This window comes from Anguilla anguilla, chromosome 13 (genome assembly GCF_013347855.1).
Source record: "Anguilla anguilla isolate fAngAng1 chromosome 13, fAngAng1.pri, whole genome shotgun sequence".
In the NCBI taxonomy this organism is placed as follows: Eukaryota; Metazoa; Chordata; class Actinopteri; order Anguilliformes; family Anguillidae; genus Anguilla; species Anguilla anguilla.
In genome coordinates, this window is record NC_049213.1 from 30,020,001 (window position 1) to 30,036,503 (window position 16,503).

The window sequence follows — 16,503 nt, forward strand, 5'->3', positions numbered from 1 at the left end:
CAAGGTGGAGTTGCATAGCTTCAGTCTTTTCAGTTGCAACCCTACCATTTTCCACCAGGTGGCACTGTTAATACATTGAATGGTAAGTAGAGTGGAGAAAAAAGTATAGTCTCTCTGTTAAACTTTGTAATAATAAGATTATAGCATAAATATTAATGCAGGTCTCACATATACAACTGTTTATAACTCTCGATTGGCATTTTCTAACCACACATCATATGTCATAGTTACGGTAACATGGATTCATTTTTTTACTTTAAGTCATGTGCTGTCAGTCTTCTCCCGTGCTGTTGTGATTTGTGATTTTTCATGTGAACTCAAATGTGGTGAGCCAGAAACTGATTTTGGTCAGTGTTCTGTAAGAGTGCAATGTTCTGAAATTTTGAGAGAGAGAGAGAAGGGGAACATGAGTTCACTGACTACAAGCCTTATTACACACCTGTAAGACACTTCTGCTCTTATGTCCTTGTTTTTTTTGATTTCTCTTAATTCTTGGAGATTTGTCAGCGTTGCCTCTTTATGACAGATAATTACTGCCAACAACCAGTGTGGAGAAACTGAGGTTCTATAAAGTCATAATCTATTAAACTTCCATTATGCCCTTTCACTTCACCCTGCTGATTCATACACTAGAGAGCATTTATACCATATTTCAGTCATATCTTCTGCCTGAGTTTGTGGACTTCTTCCATTTTTGTCGGCACCTTGAACATCTAAAATAATTGTTTGTCTTCAGGCTTTACGGTTTCAACAAACTAACATTTTATGGACCTTCCCCATGTTTTCAGTCTCAGATTGCGCTTCTCTTAGTGAAAATGAAAAAAAGCACTTTGAACAAAATGAAATTTGACAAACCGTAGCCATGAATTAGCATAATCCTTAAAGCTGTTAAATTTTCGTAGTTGTCTTTGTGTTCAATGTTAGCTTGCATCATTGAAGGGGTTCTAGGGGTGTGATTTGAGATACTCTTGAAGTGTGACTATGAGGCTTTCCTTGATAGAAGACTTTAGAACCGTGTGGTTGCCTGGTTACACTTCTAGCGTATATGAGTGATGCCATAATTGGTAGACTTCTGGAGGAAATTGGCCACTTTGTTTCCCTCACTTTAAATTTCTATCCTCTGATGCCCCCCCCCCCCCTCCCCCCTTGCCATTCCATACTGTTATTCTCACCTGTGAGCCTCCTCTGATATCAAATAAGCAAGACCTTGAATCGTCTGCTGCTACTAGAGAAAAGAACACTGGGTTGTTGGTTTTACAGTCATAGGCAGTTCTACCACCTTGAACCTGTATCATTAATAAAATAAATATATTGACCTATATTAGTTGTGATCAAAATAACATTTTATTGCTGTTATTACTGTGTGTGTGTGTATATATATATATATATATATATATATAAAGTATAGTCTGTCTGTTAAACTTTGTAATAATAAGATTATAGCATAAATATGAATGCAGGTCTCACATATACAACTGTTTATAACTCTCGATTGGCATTTTCTAACCACACATCATATGTCATAATTACGGTAATATGGATTAATTTTTTTACTTTAAGTCATGTGCTGTCAGTCCTCTTTATATATATATATATATATATATATATATATATATATATATATATATATATATATATATATACATATATATATATATATATATGTATGATAGGTAATAATAGTTTAAAAAACAGCTTGGGAATTCTTGTCAGAGGGTGATCTGCTGCACAGAAATCTTGTGTTGCATACTGGTGTCAATAACATTTCACTAATTGGTAGGCAGCCTTGCGAAGTCAGCTGACCTGACTGTTTGTGCAGCTAGGAATTTCTTTTTAAATGACCGCATTTGATACAAATTCCACCCCAGAAAAGTTCAGTCGTAGTGACTTTGCTAACTTTTCTTTTTTTTTGCTTCTGTTGGCCCAGGCTCTTCCCAGAATGGCTGGTTGTAAGGGAGGACACGAAACAAAGGGAGCTTCAAAAGGAGGGTACTTTATTTATAACACAGGGAAACTGACATCAGGTGGCCAGCTCCATTCTTATTGTACACAAGGAATCAACAAGCCTGCTTATGTTTTTGGAACCAAGGACTGCGCTGGCACAAGAAACACATACTCAAAACCAAGAAACTCTTGTCCCTTTTTTTTTTTTAAACCTTTGAGTGTTTTTTCTATACATTTTTTGGTACAAAATGGTACAAACAACATTACAAAATATTTGTGCTGTTGACAGTGTACAAAAATGTCTGTTAATCTTTAACTTTGTAATGATTGTGTTTTTCCTCTTTAACCAGTGTAAGCGTGGAACATGTCAGAATTCCATTCAGAGAACAACCACTGTCATGCGAGCTGCAATACGTTAAATTTCAAGATAATAATCATTGTTATATAATTTTTCAGTTATAAAAAGTCATGCAAAAAAGCTCCAATTGTACATGTACATTTTGCCTAACTTTCTTTTAGTTTCAAGCATTTCTACATTATGTACACACAGGATGTGAGTAACATTAACTTCCTTAAACTTGAGTGAATTTACCTTAATGCTATCCTTATTCCACTTGGAGTGTCCTATTTAGAATTCTGCTCTATTCAAGGGCTTGTGTGAGATTTAGGGCTGCAGTCTTTAGCAACTTAGCCTTTCTCCTGCTTCAGAAGGCCAATATAATCTATTGTAACTGACCAATTGATTATAGCAGGAACTGTCATGGTAGAGTAAGTCCCACACTAGCCACACGGGGTGCTGTGGAGATATTCCACCATGTGCTGTTCCTCTGCCAGAGAAATGCATGTACACTCACAATGCATGCACACATGCATTCACACAATCCCACACACATAGTCAATCCCTTCCACACACACACACACACACACACACACACACACAGAAACGCCTGTTCAGACACAGGTGTGTTCAAGCACAAACACATGCACACGCAAAGATGCACACATACCCACGCATAGAGCAAAGGAGCATGTAGCACTATTTCAGGTGTGAAATATGAGCAGAGGATAATGCACAGCTTCCTCTTCCAGGTTGCTCCTGTTATAACACTTTGAAATGAAAGGCATCTCCTGCCAAAATCTCCCAAATCGTCTGTCACACACAGAAGGAAGCTTTTAAAATTAGACTTGGTCAAGCTTGAGACAGGTTTGGTACAGAATTCAGTTTGTCCTGATGAAAAATTCTTCATCCTCTTAAATCTTTTCTTGATATTGAAATATGACTTCATCGATTGACTTAAGAGACACTATGCAGTACCACAACTTTATATTTATCACCTGTGTGTATACATACACACACAGTTGAACTCTCAGAGAGGTATGGAAACCCTATTAGCATAATGTACACATTCTTTTTTATCACTGATTCAAAAAGGCAAACAATAAAGCAGAATGAGTCGCATAGATGAACACTAATCTACTCTCAAAATTAAAGTATAAAGGGGCCACAATTAAATCAAATTACATTTCACAAAAAAGGACAAAGGGAGTGTTATCACTGAAATGGAGATGTATTGTTCTCAAGGCAAAAATATTTTCAAAATGAATTACTAACTTACAATCTATTTTGCTATCAAAGGTATAAACCTTTCACCTTTCCAAACAACTTCCTTTCCTCATGGCCTCATACCCCAGAGGTTCTACTGTGTGTGTGTGAGTGTGTGTGTGTGCTTATGAGAAGTATAATATTAATAATGAAGATTCTCTATACATTATTTGTTGTATTAATAAATGCAATTCTATGCAAAATACACATTGCATTATATGCAAGCATAATTATGAGGTGCATCCAATACATAATGTATATAATGTGATTATATCCAGAATGCATTTCTGATTGGATGGATGTCTCAGTAGGACTTCACTCTGTAATAGGTTTACACACACACACACACACACACACACACACACACACACACACACATCATTTTCATTACCATGTCCAGTTCTCAATTAAATCACTCAAACAACTTCCGCTGACTGTTATGTTAATTAAGACCGGGGCAATGACAGTGAGAGAACTGAAGAGTTTTTAAGGTTTTTATGAGTCAGGCCCTGTCCACATGACAGCAGGTGAGAGCCCATTAGCTCACCTTTTCATCCAGAGCTGTCACAAGAAAGCTGAGTGTCTGGTGCTAACTACAATGGCTCCTTGTATAAAATGCAGTCTGGCTCAAATACAGCAGGGTTAAATGCGTGTTGTCTTACTTAGCATTTTCTTCCTCCCGAGTAAGGCTCGCACAGCAGGGAGTTCTGAACAGACATGCAGTTTGAACTGCTGAAGTAAATGCAGTTTTTTTTCCATTACTGGTGCACTCAGGCATGTGCATGACACTTTTTCTTCAAAACCTACTGAAATATAGCAGCTTCGTCAACATCATATTTTTCCATCAATGTCAGCCATATATCGATATTAATATTAATATTGATATATATCAATATCAGCCATCTCACCAGATCAGTATGGCTTATACTCTGTTGCATCTGTAATAGGGTACGGGTCTGGGGTTCAGGGATGCACTAACCATGAGCATGCTGGTGTGCAGTTTTATGTTTTTTAGAATGTCAAGTTGACCAAAACGTCATCCATTTTGTGAGTTAATGCACTGGGAGAGAAGCTGTGGTCTCAAAACAGGATTTATTTAGCTACGATGTGAGGACACCGCAACCCCCAGAGTGGGTAAGCCATGGAGGGAGGCACTGAACTCATCAGCGTGGCAGAAGCATGCTACAGCTTCTTGTATAAAGGCAGCCATGAAGATGCTTAATTCCCTTCACACATCTCAGAGCGTCTCAGAAAATAAATTAATTAATTAATTAAACGGAGCAAATAAATGCCCACGTCATCCAAAAAGAATGAAAAAATAATGAAAAAAGCAAAAGATGAAATTCTTCATTAAAATTTTATAGATGTTTTTTTTTTTTTTTTTAAGTAGATAAATATTTGAGAAAAGATAAAAAATTATATAATATGGACATGAGGAAAATGACAAAACGAAAGCAGAAAAAATAAATAAATACGAGTGGGTTTCGCCTCTGAGCGGTCTGAAGAGCTCTGAGAAGGCCGGCGCTTCCTGCCCTGTACCTGTCGAGCGGGACCGTGGCCCCGGCCTCACGCGCCTGGGTCCGCCCCCGCTCACATTAGCGCTGTCGCTAAATTCTGAGGCGCACAACGATCCCCTGAATGGCCTGTCCTGGCAGAGCAGCGCTGGGGCGAACTCGGTACCTCTTCATTAGCGCTGCCCGTTTGCGCTCGCGGGACACAGAGCGGCTCGCTCCGAGATCAAAGCTGCCTCCTCCAGTGGCTTCATCGCATGATAATTTAGCTCTCCCCTCCATCCCTTTGTTCTGAGTATGTGTCCGTTTCTCACGCAAACGCTGCACAATTTGCACTTCTTTGTTTTATTTCATGTTTTTCCCCTCAAAAAGACAGAGGCTACATCCACGCGATTATTACAGCATCTGTCGTCCAATCAGTCCGACAATTAAGTGGAATGAGAATCACGGAGGTTCGTGGCTCTCTCGATCCTCTTTTAATCTCCATCCCTTTTCCTCTCTCTGTCTATCTCCCATTTCTGCCCTCCTGACTTCCTCTCTCCAACCTTTCAAAGATAAGTTATTCTATCTCACATCTTAGTGAATTTAAGGACATAAAGCTGACAAGATCACCTAGTTAATTGATAGATCCGGTTCCAGAAGGCTTCCTGAATCGCAAACCAGCACTGTGGAGAAACTCACATCTTTCTTTAATTTATAGCCTCCAGTGCGCACCAAATGAACACATTTTTATGGGTCTACTTTTTACTCATTCTCCACCCAGGAGAGTGGTGCTGTAGAGTCTGTTACTAAGTGAATAGCTGAGCAACATGTAACATAAAATAACTGTACATTATAATACAGCATGATACAGCACAATGCATAGCATAAAGTAATAATGCCACGGCATACCTAAATGACATGCTGCATTTCATTTTCATTTTACTGAGGTTTCTCATACGGTAAGATGCTTCATATATGAATAATACCTGGAAAAGCATAACTACAGACCCAGATTGAAATGAATAGATCAAAGAAATGCACTTACTGTATATCTTTGTTACTCAGGGACTGAAATCAAACTGCTGGTTTCAGTTTGAAAGATCTCAAACTTGAAAGATCTCAGTTCAGTGAAAATAGACACAGAAAGGTAGATGAGATAAAGAGAAAACGGAAACAGCACTAGCCACCACGTTTATGATCAGTGAAGTGGTGGAGTCCTACACTGCTATGTTCTGCCTGCAGAAGAGAGCTAATATTCAGACTTACGAGGGCACATGATAGACCAGCCTCAGTGTGAGGAAACAATCTCACACTGTCAAATTAAACATTTAAATATTTTTTGACAGCTTATATATTTTTTTTACGCGAACCACTTTCTGAAATCTGATCACAGAGTAAGTGCCATGCTAAAACCTTCTGGTGGACAGCTGGTCATGCAGGTCTGGACTTCATTAATCAAACTGTTCTGGAATTATACATTAATGAAAAAAACACATAAACACACATACAGACACAGACCCACGCACATACATACATACACAGACACACATACTCCCCATAGCGTCTTTCTCCAGGTTGGTTTTACAGAATGTTACAAAAATTACAGTCTTGTAACTTCATGTCATGCCTACATAAACTTTACAAAGTGCAAAAGCAATACTGCAATTGACTGTATGAAACAGTCTGGCATTCAAAAACCATTCACTAAATCACAGGGCAAACTGTATTCTACTTCTGTATAAAGCTTTACATTTTAAAAAACAAATTTCCTCAAATGATTTTAGAGAGAAATGCTGGATCATTTGGGCTCTTTAATCACCCCCAGAAAGACAAGAGGGGTTTAATATATACATGATTAAGCATGTGAGCTTGAATCCGCCCAGCTATTAAAACAGCGATTTGCTCCTTCTGATAGCAGTGTGCTACTTGCACAAAGAACTTTTTTTCCCCACACAACCTCCCACCCACTTTCCTTCCTCAAAAGGCAAAAATAACAAGCAGTTCCAATTTTTTTTTATGTACCTGCACCCAAGTTGCTGATGGGGACATTTTCACGTCATTGGGATAGAGTCAGAAAGAGCACAAAAGCATTCAAATGGCAACCAATCCTGAGATAGCGGGAATCCAATAAAGCACACCACAAAAGGCACTTTAAAACAGCAGTGCTCCTGTTCTGAGGAATTCAAGTTAGGACAGAATAGCGTCTCACACTTACTTTAGTGATAAACAGAAAAAACAACCAAAATTTTTATTTCTTCTACTTTTTCTGGCGTGCAGTCGCTCTTGTCCCTGCTGCACGGAAACGCCCGAGCTCCTATGAGCCCCTTTCCAGAAGAACAGAAGTAACAACAATGTCAGAAACAAGACGACAAAAAACGAAAACTCGCCACTGAAATGAAACCATTTAAAGAGCGTAGAGTTTGGAGTCCAGTCAGCAGGAGGAGGGGGTGGGCTACGATGACCCACCTTTTACGGTCCCGTCTCAGCGGACGGGGGGGGGAGGGGGGGCGAACGGCGCAGTTTGGGACATGTCCGTGCTGGGCCTAGTCATCGTCTCCGCCCCCGTACATGTCGGCCAGCTTCTTGAATCGCGGGCCCCAGTCGTTGAGATAGTCGTAGTCCTGCTCGCCGCTGCTGGAGGAGTTGAGGGAGCTGACGGAGCCCACGGTGGAGCCGCTGCCCTCGTAGTCGAACACCAGCAGCGAGTCGTAGGGCGGAGCCGTGGGGTCGTTGTCCGCCGCTCTCAGGCCCTGTGGACGTGAGAGAGGTCAGCGAGCGCGTTTGTGCGAGAGAGACCCAGGTATGGGGTCGCCAAATTCAAGGCATTTCAATCAGGGAGATTTCCACAGAACGCTCACTCTGTGGTATATAGGCCACAGATACGGAACGCACAGAACACGCACAGCACAGATAGCACAAGACAGCAATAATATGTCATTCAGCCATCACTGTTGAAGTCTGTTGAATTACCAATGAGAGAGAGGGAGAGGACAGGGAGAGAGAGAGAGAGACTGAAAGAGAGAGATAGAGAGAGAGACAGAGATAGACAGAGAAAGAGAGAGAGAGAAAGACAGAGAGAAAGAGATGCCAATTACATAGCCTATTTTATTATAAACAAAGAAAAAACTAGCAACAGCGATCACCGTGTCCGTGCTTGGTGGCGCCTCTTCTTGGCTCGAATCATAACAGGACTCGTCCACAAGCCAATCAGACACTTGTAGCTGAAATATGTGTATGGTTTTCTGTTTGTCAAAATAAGAGACCTGAACCGAAAATTTGTGGTTATCACAACATTTATTCTTTAATAACAACCAAAAATTTTCCCAGATTGAATTAATTGCATTCCGGAAGACCTCGGCCAATTCTGGGAGTCCCCCAGCCAACGCTTGGCAGTAGGGAACCCTAAACGGAGTGTGTATGGCGGTGTGAGAGTGCTGGCATACCTCGTTGATGAAGTCCCCGATGTCTCCAGGGTGAGGCAGGGCTGGTCGGACCGGGTACTGGGACTCCGAGACCATGGGCCTCTCGTCCACACGGCGCACCCCAGGAGGCTTAGTGATGATGTGGTCCAGAGACTCGGGCTGCTGCAGCTGGCTGAGGTCATAATCCTGCGGAGAGCACAGCACTCAGGGCTACGCGGGGAGCAGCGCTTCCCCCACAGAGAGGAGTCTAAACCCACCCCTCTCAGCAGCACCATAAGAGCAGTCCTGACCTGCTGCTCTCTGAGCACAACAGCAAAAAGCGGCTCTGACCTGGGCCCCTCTCAGGACCAGGTGGAGGGAAGCTCTCATCTAATGCTTCCATTTTCCTCCACTGTGTCATACATCAACAAGATTATGTACGTTTCAACGGTTTTGAGGGACTGCACTAGCACATCTGAATGCTTAAAGTGTGTGCGTGATGACCGTGTCTTCTGTGCCCCTCTGTTTCCTTGCTGGCGAGGATGTTTTCTTCTAATTTACAGGTGCGTAGGATAGTGGCAGCGCTGAACCTGATTTGATTGCCAACACCTGGCCTGTGTCTATTAGGAGACTGCTTTGCCACTCCATGGCAGCTCACACTTTTCCTCTCCACTATGCAATTGGGCGGCTGTGGATGTGCAGTCTGCTTATTGTCTTGTTACTGTTGGCTTTCCTTTTGCCTATACAAGCAGTCATTCACACTCCATTTGCATTACACTTCACACCTCATGTTTGGTAATGTCGGATGTTTGTCAGTGACATGTTTCATTTACTTGTAACAAATTGTTTCTTGTTATCTCATACTCATCTTGTCTCCATCTTGTACCGATTGTGGCCGATCAATTGTCACAGTGTGAGTGTGTGTGTGTACGTGTGTGTGTGTGTGACCTGACCTGATCCTCTTCTCCGCCTCCCTCCTCATCGTATTTCAGAATGTTGTCTCGGACATCATCTTCTGGGTCAATCAGCAACTGTTTGGTTTGACGCTCCTTCTCCTTGCGCTTCATCCACATCACAAATAGCAGCACCAGGACTGCAACAGACACATCATCATATAACATGTGTGTGCGTGTGTGTGTGTGTGTGTTTGTGTGTGCGCATGCGTGTGTGTGTGTGTGTTTGCGAGTGTGTCTGTGCGTGTGTGTGTGTATGTGTCTGTGCATGTGCGTGTGTGTGTGTATGCATGTGTGTGTGTATCTGTGCGTGTGTGCGTGCGCGTGTGCATGTGTGAGTGTATGTATGTGTGTGTGTCTGTGTGTGTAGATGTGCACGTGTGTATGCGTGTGTGCGTGTGTGCGTGTCTGCGTGTGTTTGTGCATGTGTGAGTATACTCACTCAGCAGTATGATGATGCAGATGAGTATAGCGACAATGGCGCCTGTACCCAGGCCAGCAGCCGCCACGGCTTCCACGGAGGAGCAGTCCCCGTTCTCATCGCAGGGGCAGACCTTCACCCTGATCAGCGACCTGTTGGAGAGCGGCGGGTTGCCCGAATCCGTCACAATGACCGGCACCTCATACACGCCCGTCTCCAGGTGTGGGATCCGCAGTCTGAGCTGAGCGTAGTAACCTGCGTGTAGACAAACGCGTCAGACACATACTGTACACAGTACAGGGGTTTGGGGGTCCTGGGGTGCCTGCGGATCTCTGATGCAGTCCCAACGGGTCCTCAGCAGAATGGAATATTGTTAAAATATGTTTACTTTTAAGCATTTTTCATTTATACAGTAGAACCACAGAGATACGGTCTCAGCCAAAGAGAGTGTGAACATGGAAGCAGCATACTGTAAGCACTTATGCCTTCTTCCTACGATGACATACATTTTGTGTTCACTGTGTGAACAAAAGTGTGTTCTTGGCTAGAAATAGCTGTACAAAATAAGTATTGTATCTTACTGAACCTGTGTTTAGTAGTTGTCTATGACCATGAAATGCACTTTTTGTACGTCGCTTTGGATAAAAGCATCTGCCAAATAAATGTAACGTAATGTCATTTTATTTGTTATTACCATTGTTGCAAAAAAGGGAGCTTAAAGGAAAAATTAGTCCCAATGTTCATTGATAAAAAATATTTTAAAAACTAGAAAAACAACTTTCCTCTCTAACTGTCTGTTGGGTCCATCTAAAAAAAAGCAGCAAGTTTGGGGCAAGCTTCCAAGTGAGCAGCCAAGTGAAATGAATAACAACGGTACATTCTCAAGGAAAACACATCTTAATTGATAGCTAGACACATAGACAGATGCTTTCATTAATGAACAGTGCTAGAAGTAGTTTAAGTTGTTCAGGGTACAACACTGCTTGATGCCAGCAGATTGCTGGGTAACACTTACTTTTACAGTCCCCTAAGTACTAGGTATCGACCAGAATAGCACATTATTGTGTAATTACCAATTGGGTAATTACCACTGGCAAAATTCCTTGGTAGTACACAATTAACTCGAGTATATAACCAAATTCAACCTTTGATATCCACAATCTAGTCATTTGAATTGATAGGTAATAGTTTTTTTTTTTAGTATTTTAGTTTCAGTCTCTATTTACCTATTTTTTACCAGAGGTAATCACCCAATAATGTGCTATTCTTACCATATATTTACCTGGTAATTACTGAGTACTTAGGGGACTATAAAAGGAAGTCTTTTATGATATGAACTTAAACACACAGTCAAATTAGTGATAGTTCAGGTTTAGCTTTAGCTTTCATTTGAGCTTGTTTTGGGTTCCACATCTTTGGTAACATTGTGATTATTGTAATTATTAAGATTTCAAATAGGACAAAAACAAATAAATCAGAGATATAGTGACATCAGACCTGGTTTTATTTCAATTTTACAAACTATATTACTTTAAGTTGACCCCCTTTTAAGGTTGCACTGCATGAATGTTCCACTCCTTGACTCATTTCCTGTGATATCCGCTGAACCCACACTGCCTCTGAGTAATGCACCCTGTAAAACTCGATTTGATTTGTTATTCATATTATTTTACAGTGAATTTTATAGACTGATTAACTCACTGATTGATCTGACGGCCCAGAGACATACGGGTTAGCCAAGATGGCATTAAACAATGAAATGCCATTAAACAATTGCCATTAAACAATTAAAATGAAAACCCAATATGCGTCTATGTTTGCACATTTATTAACTTTGACACAGTCAAGGCTTTGGTGAAAAGGCAGTGCTTGGCCCTGATATAAACGCTGCACTCCTTTGACACTTTCATTGGCCGTAAACACGAGGAGGCGTGTGTGGACGCATTTGGGGCGTGGCCGCACCGTTCAGGCGGGATATGGTCCAGTTGCGGCGCACGCTGAGCGGGAAGGTGGGCAGCTCGAAGACGAACGGGCCCACGTTGGGCTCGGCGTCGGCGTCGGAGGCGGTCACGTTGATGCCGTTGGTCCGCGTCCTCTCGCACATCTGCGCCTCCCGGGGCTGCAGCTCGGGCGCGTTGTCGTTGACGTCCAGCAGGTGGATCTGCAGAGTCCCCGTGCCACTGGCCACCGGAGAGCCTGCGGAGAGAGGTGGAGTCATGTGACTTCCATGCTCAAACTCATGGAAGACCGCTGTATGGCCATGGGCCCTGACAGTTTCCTGCGGTGTGGAACAAACACTTAACACTGTGAGGGTGCAGCCAAATGAGAAAGCTGCGAGACTAACAATTTAACTGTGATTATTATTTTATTTTTTTAAATCACTGACCTCTGTCAAGCATGTATTTTAAAATGGCTCTTGTTTCCCATATGCAGCTGGGTGAATGAGTTACACAGCAGTCAATCCAGACGATGTAAACATGTTTACGAGATGTTTTCAAATGTCGCTGATGGCGTGCAGTCTTGTTGCATACAAGTTCACAATTGCTGTCATTTTATTTAAATGTAATATTGTGCGTGGTTGTTGTATATGGCATGTTTGCAACATAAATTTGAATTCTTCGACTTAAAAAATAAGAGCTAGCCAATCTATGTTGTTTCAACCAGTCAATATATGATTATTTATGAACATGGAAAGATCAATGGAGGATAATTATAACACCATGTGATTATGTGATGAGATAGATCTGGTGAGTATCGCATGCACACCTCTAATTCATTGCTCCACTAGAGACCGTAGTTCCTCCAGTACATGAAAATTTTGAGAGTGCTCAAATTTGAATGTGTTAAATTTATATGTGACTGAAAAATAAATGAATAAGTAAAAATAAACACACACACACACACACACACACACACACACACACACACACACACACACACACACACATATATATATTTGTCCTCTAGGTATACTTATCCCATGCAAAAAAATAAATAAATAAATAAAAAAACTAATAAATGGAGTCCTGTTTGATGTCTTAACGTTTTATGCAGGTCTATTATTAGAGTGATCATCCACAAATAAGGTCCCTGACAGCTTTGAACACTGTCCTTCAAGGTCCTTGACTTCTGCATTAGACATTCTGTAGGAACCCTGGACTGCCACCGCCATCACACAGGCAGGTCATGTTCTCAACGCTCAACCAGGCTGAAATGTTGTAATTACCGCCTGGTGTGGAATTATGGGAAACATCCCATCCGGTTCCCCGTGCGCACCTCCGATAAGATGACCCACTGCCCTTTTCAAACAGAGTCAAGCTATTATAGAACATGGCTGCTTCGGGAGACTGCAAAGGTTACCTGCACCGCATGCGAGAGATCAGAAATGCCAGACGCTAAGTTAATCCAAAATGTGAGAGAAATACCGGAATTTGGTTCAGCATTCTAGAAAAAGAAAAAAAAAAAAACCTCCTCTCAGAGGTGAAAAACTACGGACACACTATTGACCCGTAAACCACACAGGGGTAAAACATTTTAAATGAAATTTTATACATTGACATTGAGACATTGAAGTGACCACTCGGCACTAGCCCATTAAATCCTTATTGAAAAGAGAGAAAACAAACACTCAATAGCAATTGACCAAGTAAATAGCTCAATCAGGAGAGAGCTATGCGTCTGGGTCTACTCTGTTCCTCGTTGATGAAAGATAGCTTCCTGACAGACAGCAGTTGTGTACATTTATGATATTGATTGGTGCCCTACTGCAGTTGTCCCATCACATCACGATTGATGATATTTTCCTCTCGTCATTCAATATATTACACTGGCCCAGGATCAGCGTCTATACTGAAAAAAATCCCTTCTTGGTGTTCTCGGCGAGTTCAGAGAAGTCCACCCCTCTAAAATGGCAGGCAGAATCGTGAACAGAGTGGAAGGTAAAGTAGCTCGTATCTCGTATGCAACAGAAACCCCATGATGATTTTAAAGGCTCCAGCTGTCAATCATTGGGGTATTTTGGATTATGCCTCTTTGAAATGTTTTCCACCGCTGCAGCCGCCCCGCATCACGTCACATTAGATATTTGCTTGGCAGAAGTCCTTATCCGGAGTGACTCGCACCGCTCACATTCTTTGCATTTATCATAACGTTTGCACAGCTTTTTACAGCTCGCAGAGGTAACTCAGGTTCAAGTGCCTCAATAATGCGTACAACAGTAGTGTATCACTTATGAATCAAACCTGTAACCTTTCTATACAATACAGCTATTCTGTGGCATGTAGTTTCATTGAATGGTCAAGTACCAAATGCCCAGCTAGCAAATGTTTTCCCAAAAAATTGCCTAAAAATAAAAAAAACATTCTCAATATGTACACTTGTCCAGTTTCTGGGAAGTACCTTTTAATGGAAGAAGGAACACCATAGGAATGGTTATACAACATGCCTTTCAAAATTCCAGTTAAAAATAATTTTTAATTGTGAATGGCCGATCATCTCAATTGTCTCTGGTAAGATAATAAGGTTCAATTAATCTGGCACTTCAAATCTTAAATTTGAAAATTTTGTTTTCCATGCCTTTTCATGACTAAATGATGCATGAACCATCAGGCGACGTCATCAGCAGCAAGTTCATGTAAGATACCTGTAAATGGTGCACACAGAGGCACCAAGAAGAAAACTTTTTCTGACCAACTTTCCTGTTTTTCTCTCTCGAAAAGTTAAGTCTCCGACAAACTATTTATAGGGGCTCATATGAGTGACTGTCTAGCTAAATACAGTGGAGAATGGATTAGATAGCTGATATTTGAATGCATTTTTTCTGACAGTGTTTTCTCTCCAAATGCCATCACGCCTCAGCTTTCATTATCATAATCCTCTTCGCATTATCATCGCCGACACGCCCACCGCGCGCAGCCTCGTCGGCAGAGGCACCGCTAATTTGGCCGTTAACACGCATCGCATCTGCATTTCAAACAGCCAGTAAATGAATAAGGTTCCTCCCTCAAACAAAACTGATAACAGGTTCCTTTAAGCCTCCTGCTGCTCAAAACCCACCATCTGCCCCCACACATCATCACCACAGAAATGCAGCTTATGGCCAGAGTGGCAAACTTAGCATCAAGGCTTCGCTGCAGAGTTTGACAGCTGTTGAAACTTTCAACGCTCAAAATAAATAACGCTATGTGCGATGGTAATGCAATGAGTTTTCCACACCATGAAAAAGGAGAGCGGAGAAGCTGAGAGCCGATGACGGGCGGTAGGTGCTGGCAACGCCAATCACATTTCAGGGAGTTTGAAAGTTTAAGCATTTAAATGAACACACATCCAGTGTCACGCTGAAAAGCTATTTCTGTACCAAAAAGCATAACATTTCTGTTTACTTACTAAGCTGTTTTAAACAGACCTGCTGGTATGTTTGCCTCGATGGAAAATAAAATATATAAATATAAGACTATTCCGTATGACAGTAAAAGAAAAACTGTGCACATGAAATATCTTTATTTATATATCTATATTTATTTCAAAATATGGATTAATATTCCACATGGAGCTTCAGTCAGTGCTTACACACACACACACACACACACACACACACACACACATATATATATAGATACATATGCATACACATTTTTTATCAATTTATCTATTTATTTATTTATTTTTTGTTACATACACACATGTATGTCACAGTGGGGGGGGGGGGGGGGGGTGGCAGGGGGGTTATGGTGCCGCATGCACACATGGAGGCTCACCGTTATCCACCGCTAGGAACGTAGCCTCGTAAACGTTGTTCTTCACGTAGATGGACTCCCTGTCCAGTACTGCCATGGTAACAATCTGCCCATTGGTGTTATTAATTCTGAGCCAGTCGGCAGGGTCGGACAGCTTGGCGTACCTGTGGATGACAGGGACTGCTACAGATGACTACCCTTCCCACAATGCACTATGATTAGCTAGCCAATGGTTTAGCATGGTAGACAGGAAGATGGAAATTTAAGCAACAGTTTTCAAACCTGGATGTAACACAATGCAACAAAATTAAAAGAGGAAAACCTATTGGGTAGAATTTCAATCAACTGTTTGAATAATTTACACCTCCATTACTGCTCTCAGCTGGACAACTATTTGCCATCAATGATGTGTGAATTTTCATTCCTTCAATAAAAATTATTATCTACAATAAATCAGATAATACTTTATCTCTCCTCCATTTTACTTCAGTGGTTTATACAGTTTCACTGCAGCAAAAGACTTCATTAAACTATGCACAATGGAAACAGGAGGCAACGCATACTGCTTTCTGAGTGCTTGGCATGATTCCATCTGTAGGTTTAGGTTAAAACCTAAAACCACAGGGTCGATACCACAGATATGAGGAGAGGGGATATTGAGAATATCACTGTAATCAACTGTTGGGAATGTATTAACTGTTACGACCCTGTGCGTTTAAGAACAACCCGCCACCTGATTCCTCCTTCACCTATATGGTTCCACAAGGGTTCCAGAACCCTGATGATCTTCCGCTGCCTGAGAGAGTTAAACAGGGCCAATACCTGGCAATAATGAAACACTCTACACAATGCTCTAATGGCCACAGTATCAGGCGTCCACTGTTAGAGAGAACTCTTTCATTACAATCTCCAACAATAGCTACAGGAGGCAATAAAACTTACAGCAAGTGTAT

At 41.5% G+C, this 16,503-nt stretch overlaps 1 protein-coding gene across 1 annotated transcript in view; it reads right to left on the reverse strand.

Annotated features, from left to right (window-relative positions):
* Window positions 1-1,977: 1,977 nt before the first annotated feature.
* Window positions 1,978-16,503, reverse strand: part of LOC118211647 (cadherin-4-like) — a 249,611-nt gene continuing 235,085 nt past the window's right edge. Inside the window, exons 12-17 of the mRNA XM_035389009.1 lie at window positions 15,572-15,714; window positions 11,778-12,011; window positions 9,837-10,070; window positions 9,395-9,534; window positions 8,484-8,648; window positions 1,978-7,790 (exon numbers count right to left, since the gene is read on the reverse strand). Of these exons, the coding sequence (XP_035244900.1) occupies window positions 7,584-7,790; window positions 8,484-8,648; window positions 9,395-9,534; window positions 9,837-10,070; window positions 11,778-12,011; window positions 15,572-15,714 (1,123 nt within the window). The 3' untranslated portion in view covers window positions 1,978-7,583. The remainder of the gene's footprint in view (window positions 7,791-8,483; window positions 8,649-9,394; window positions 9,535-9,836; window positions 10,071-11,777; window positions 12,012-15,571; window positions 15,715-16,503) is intronic.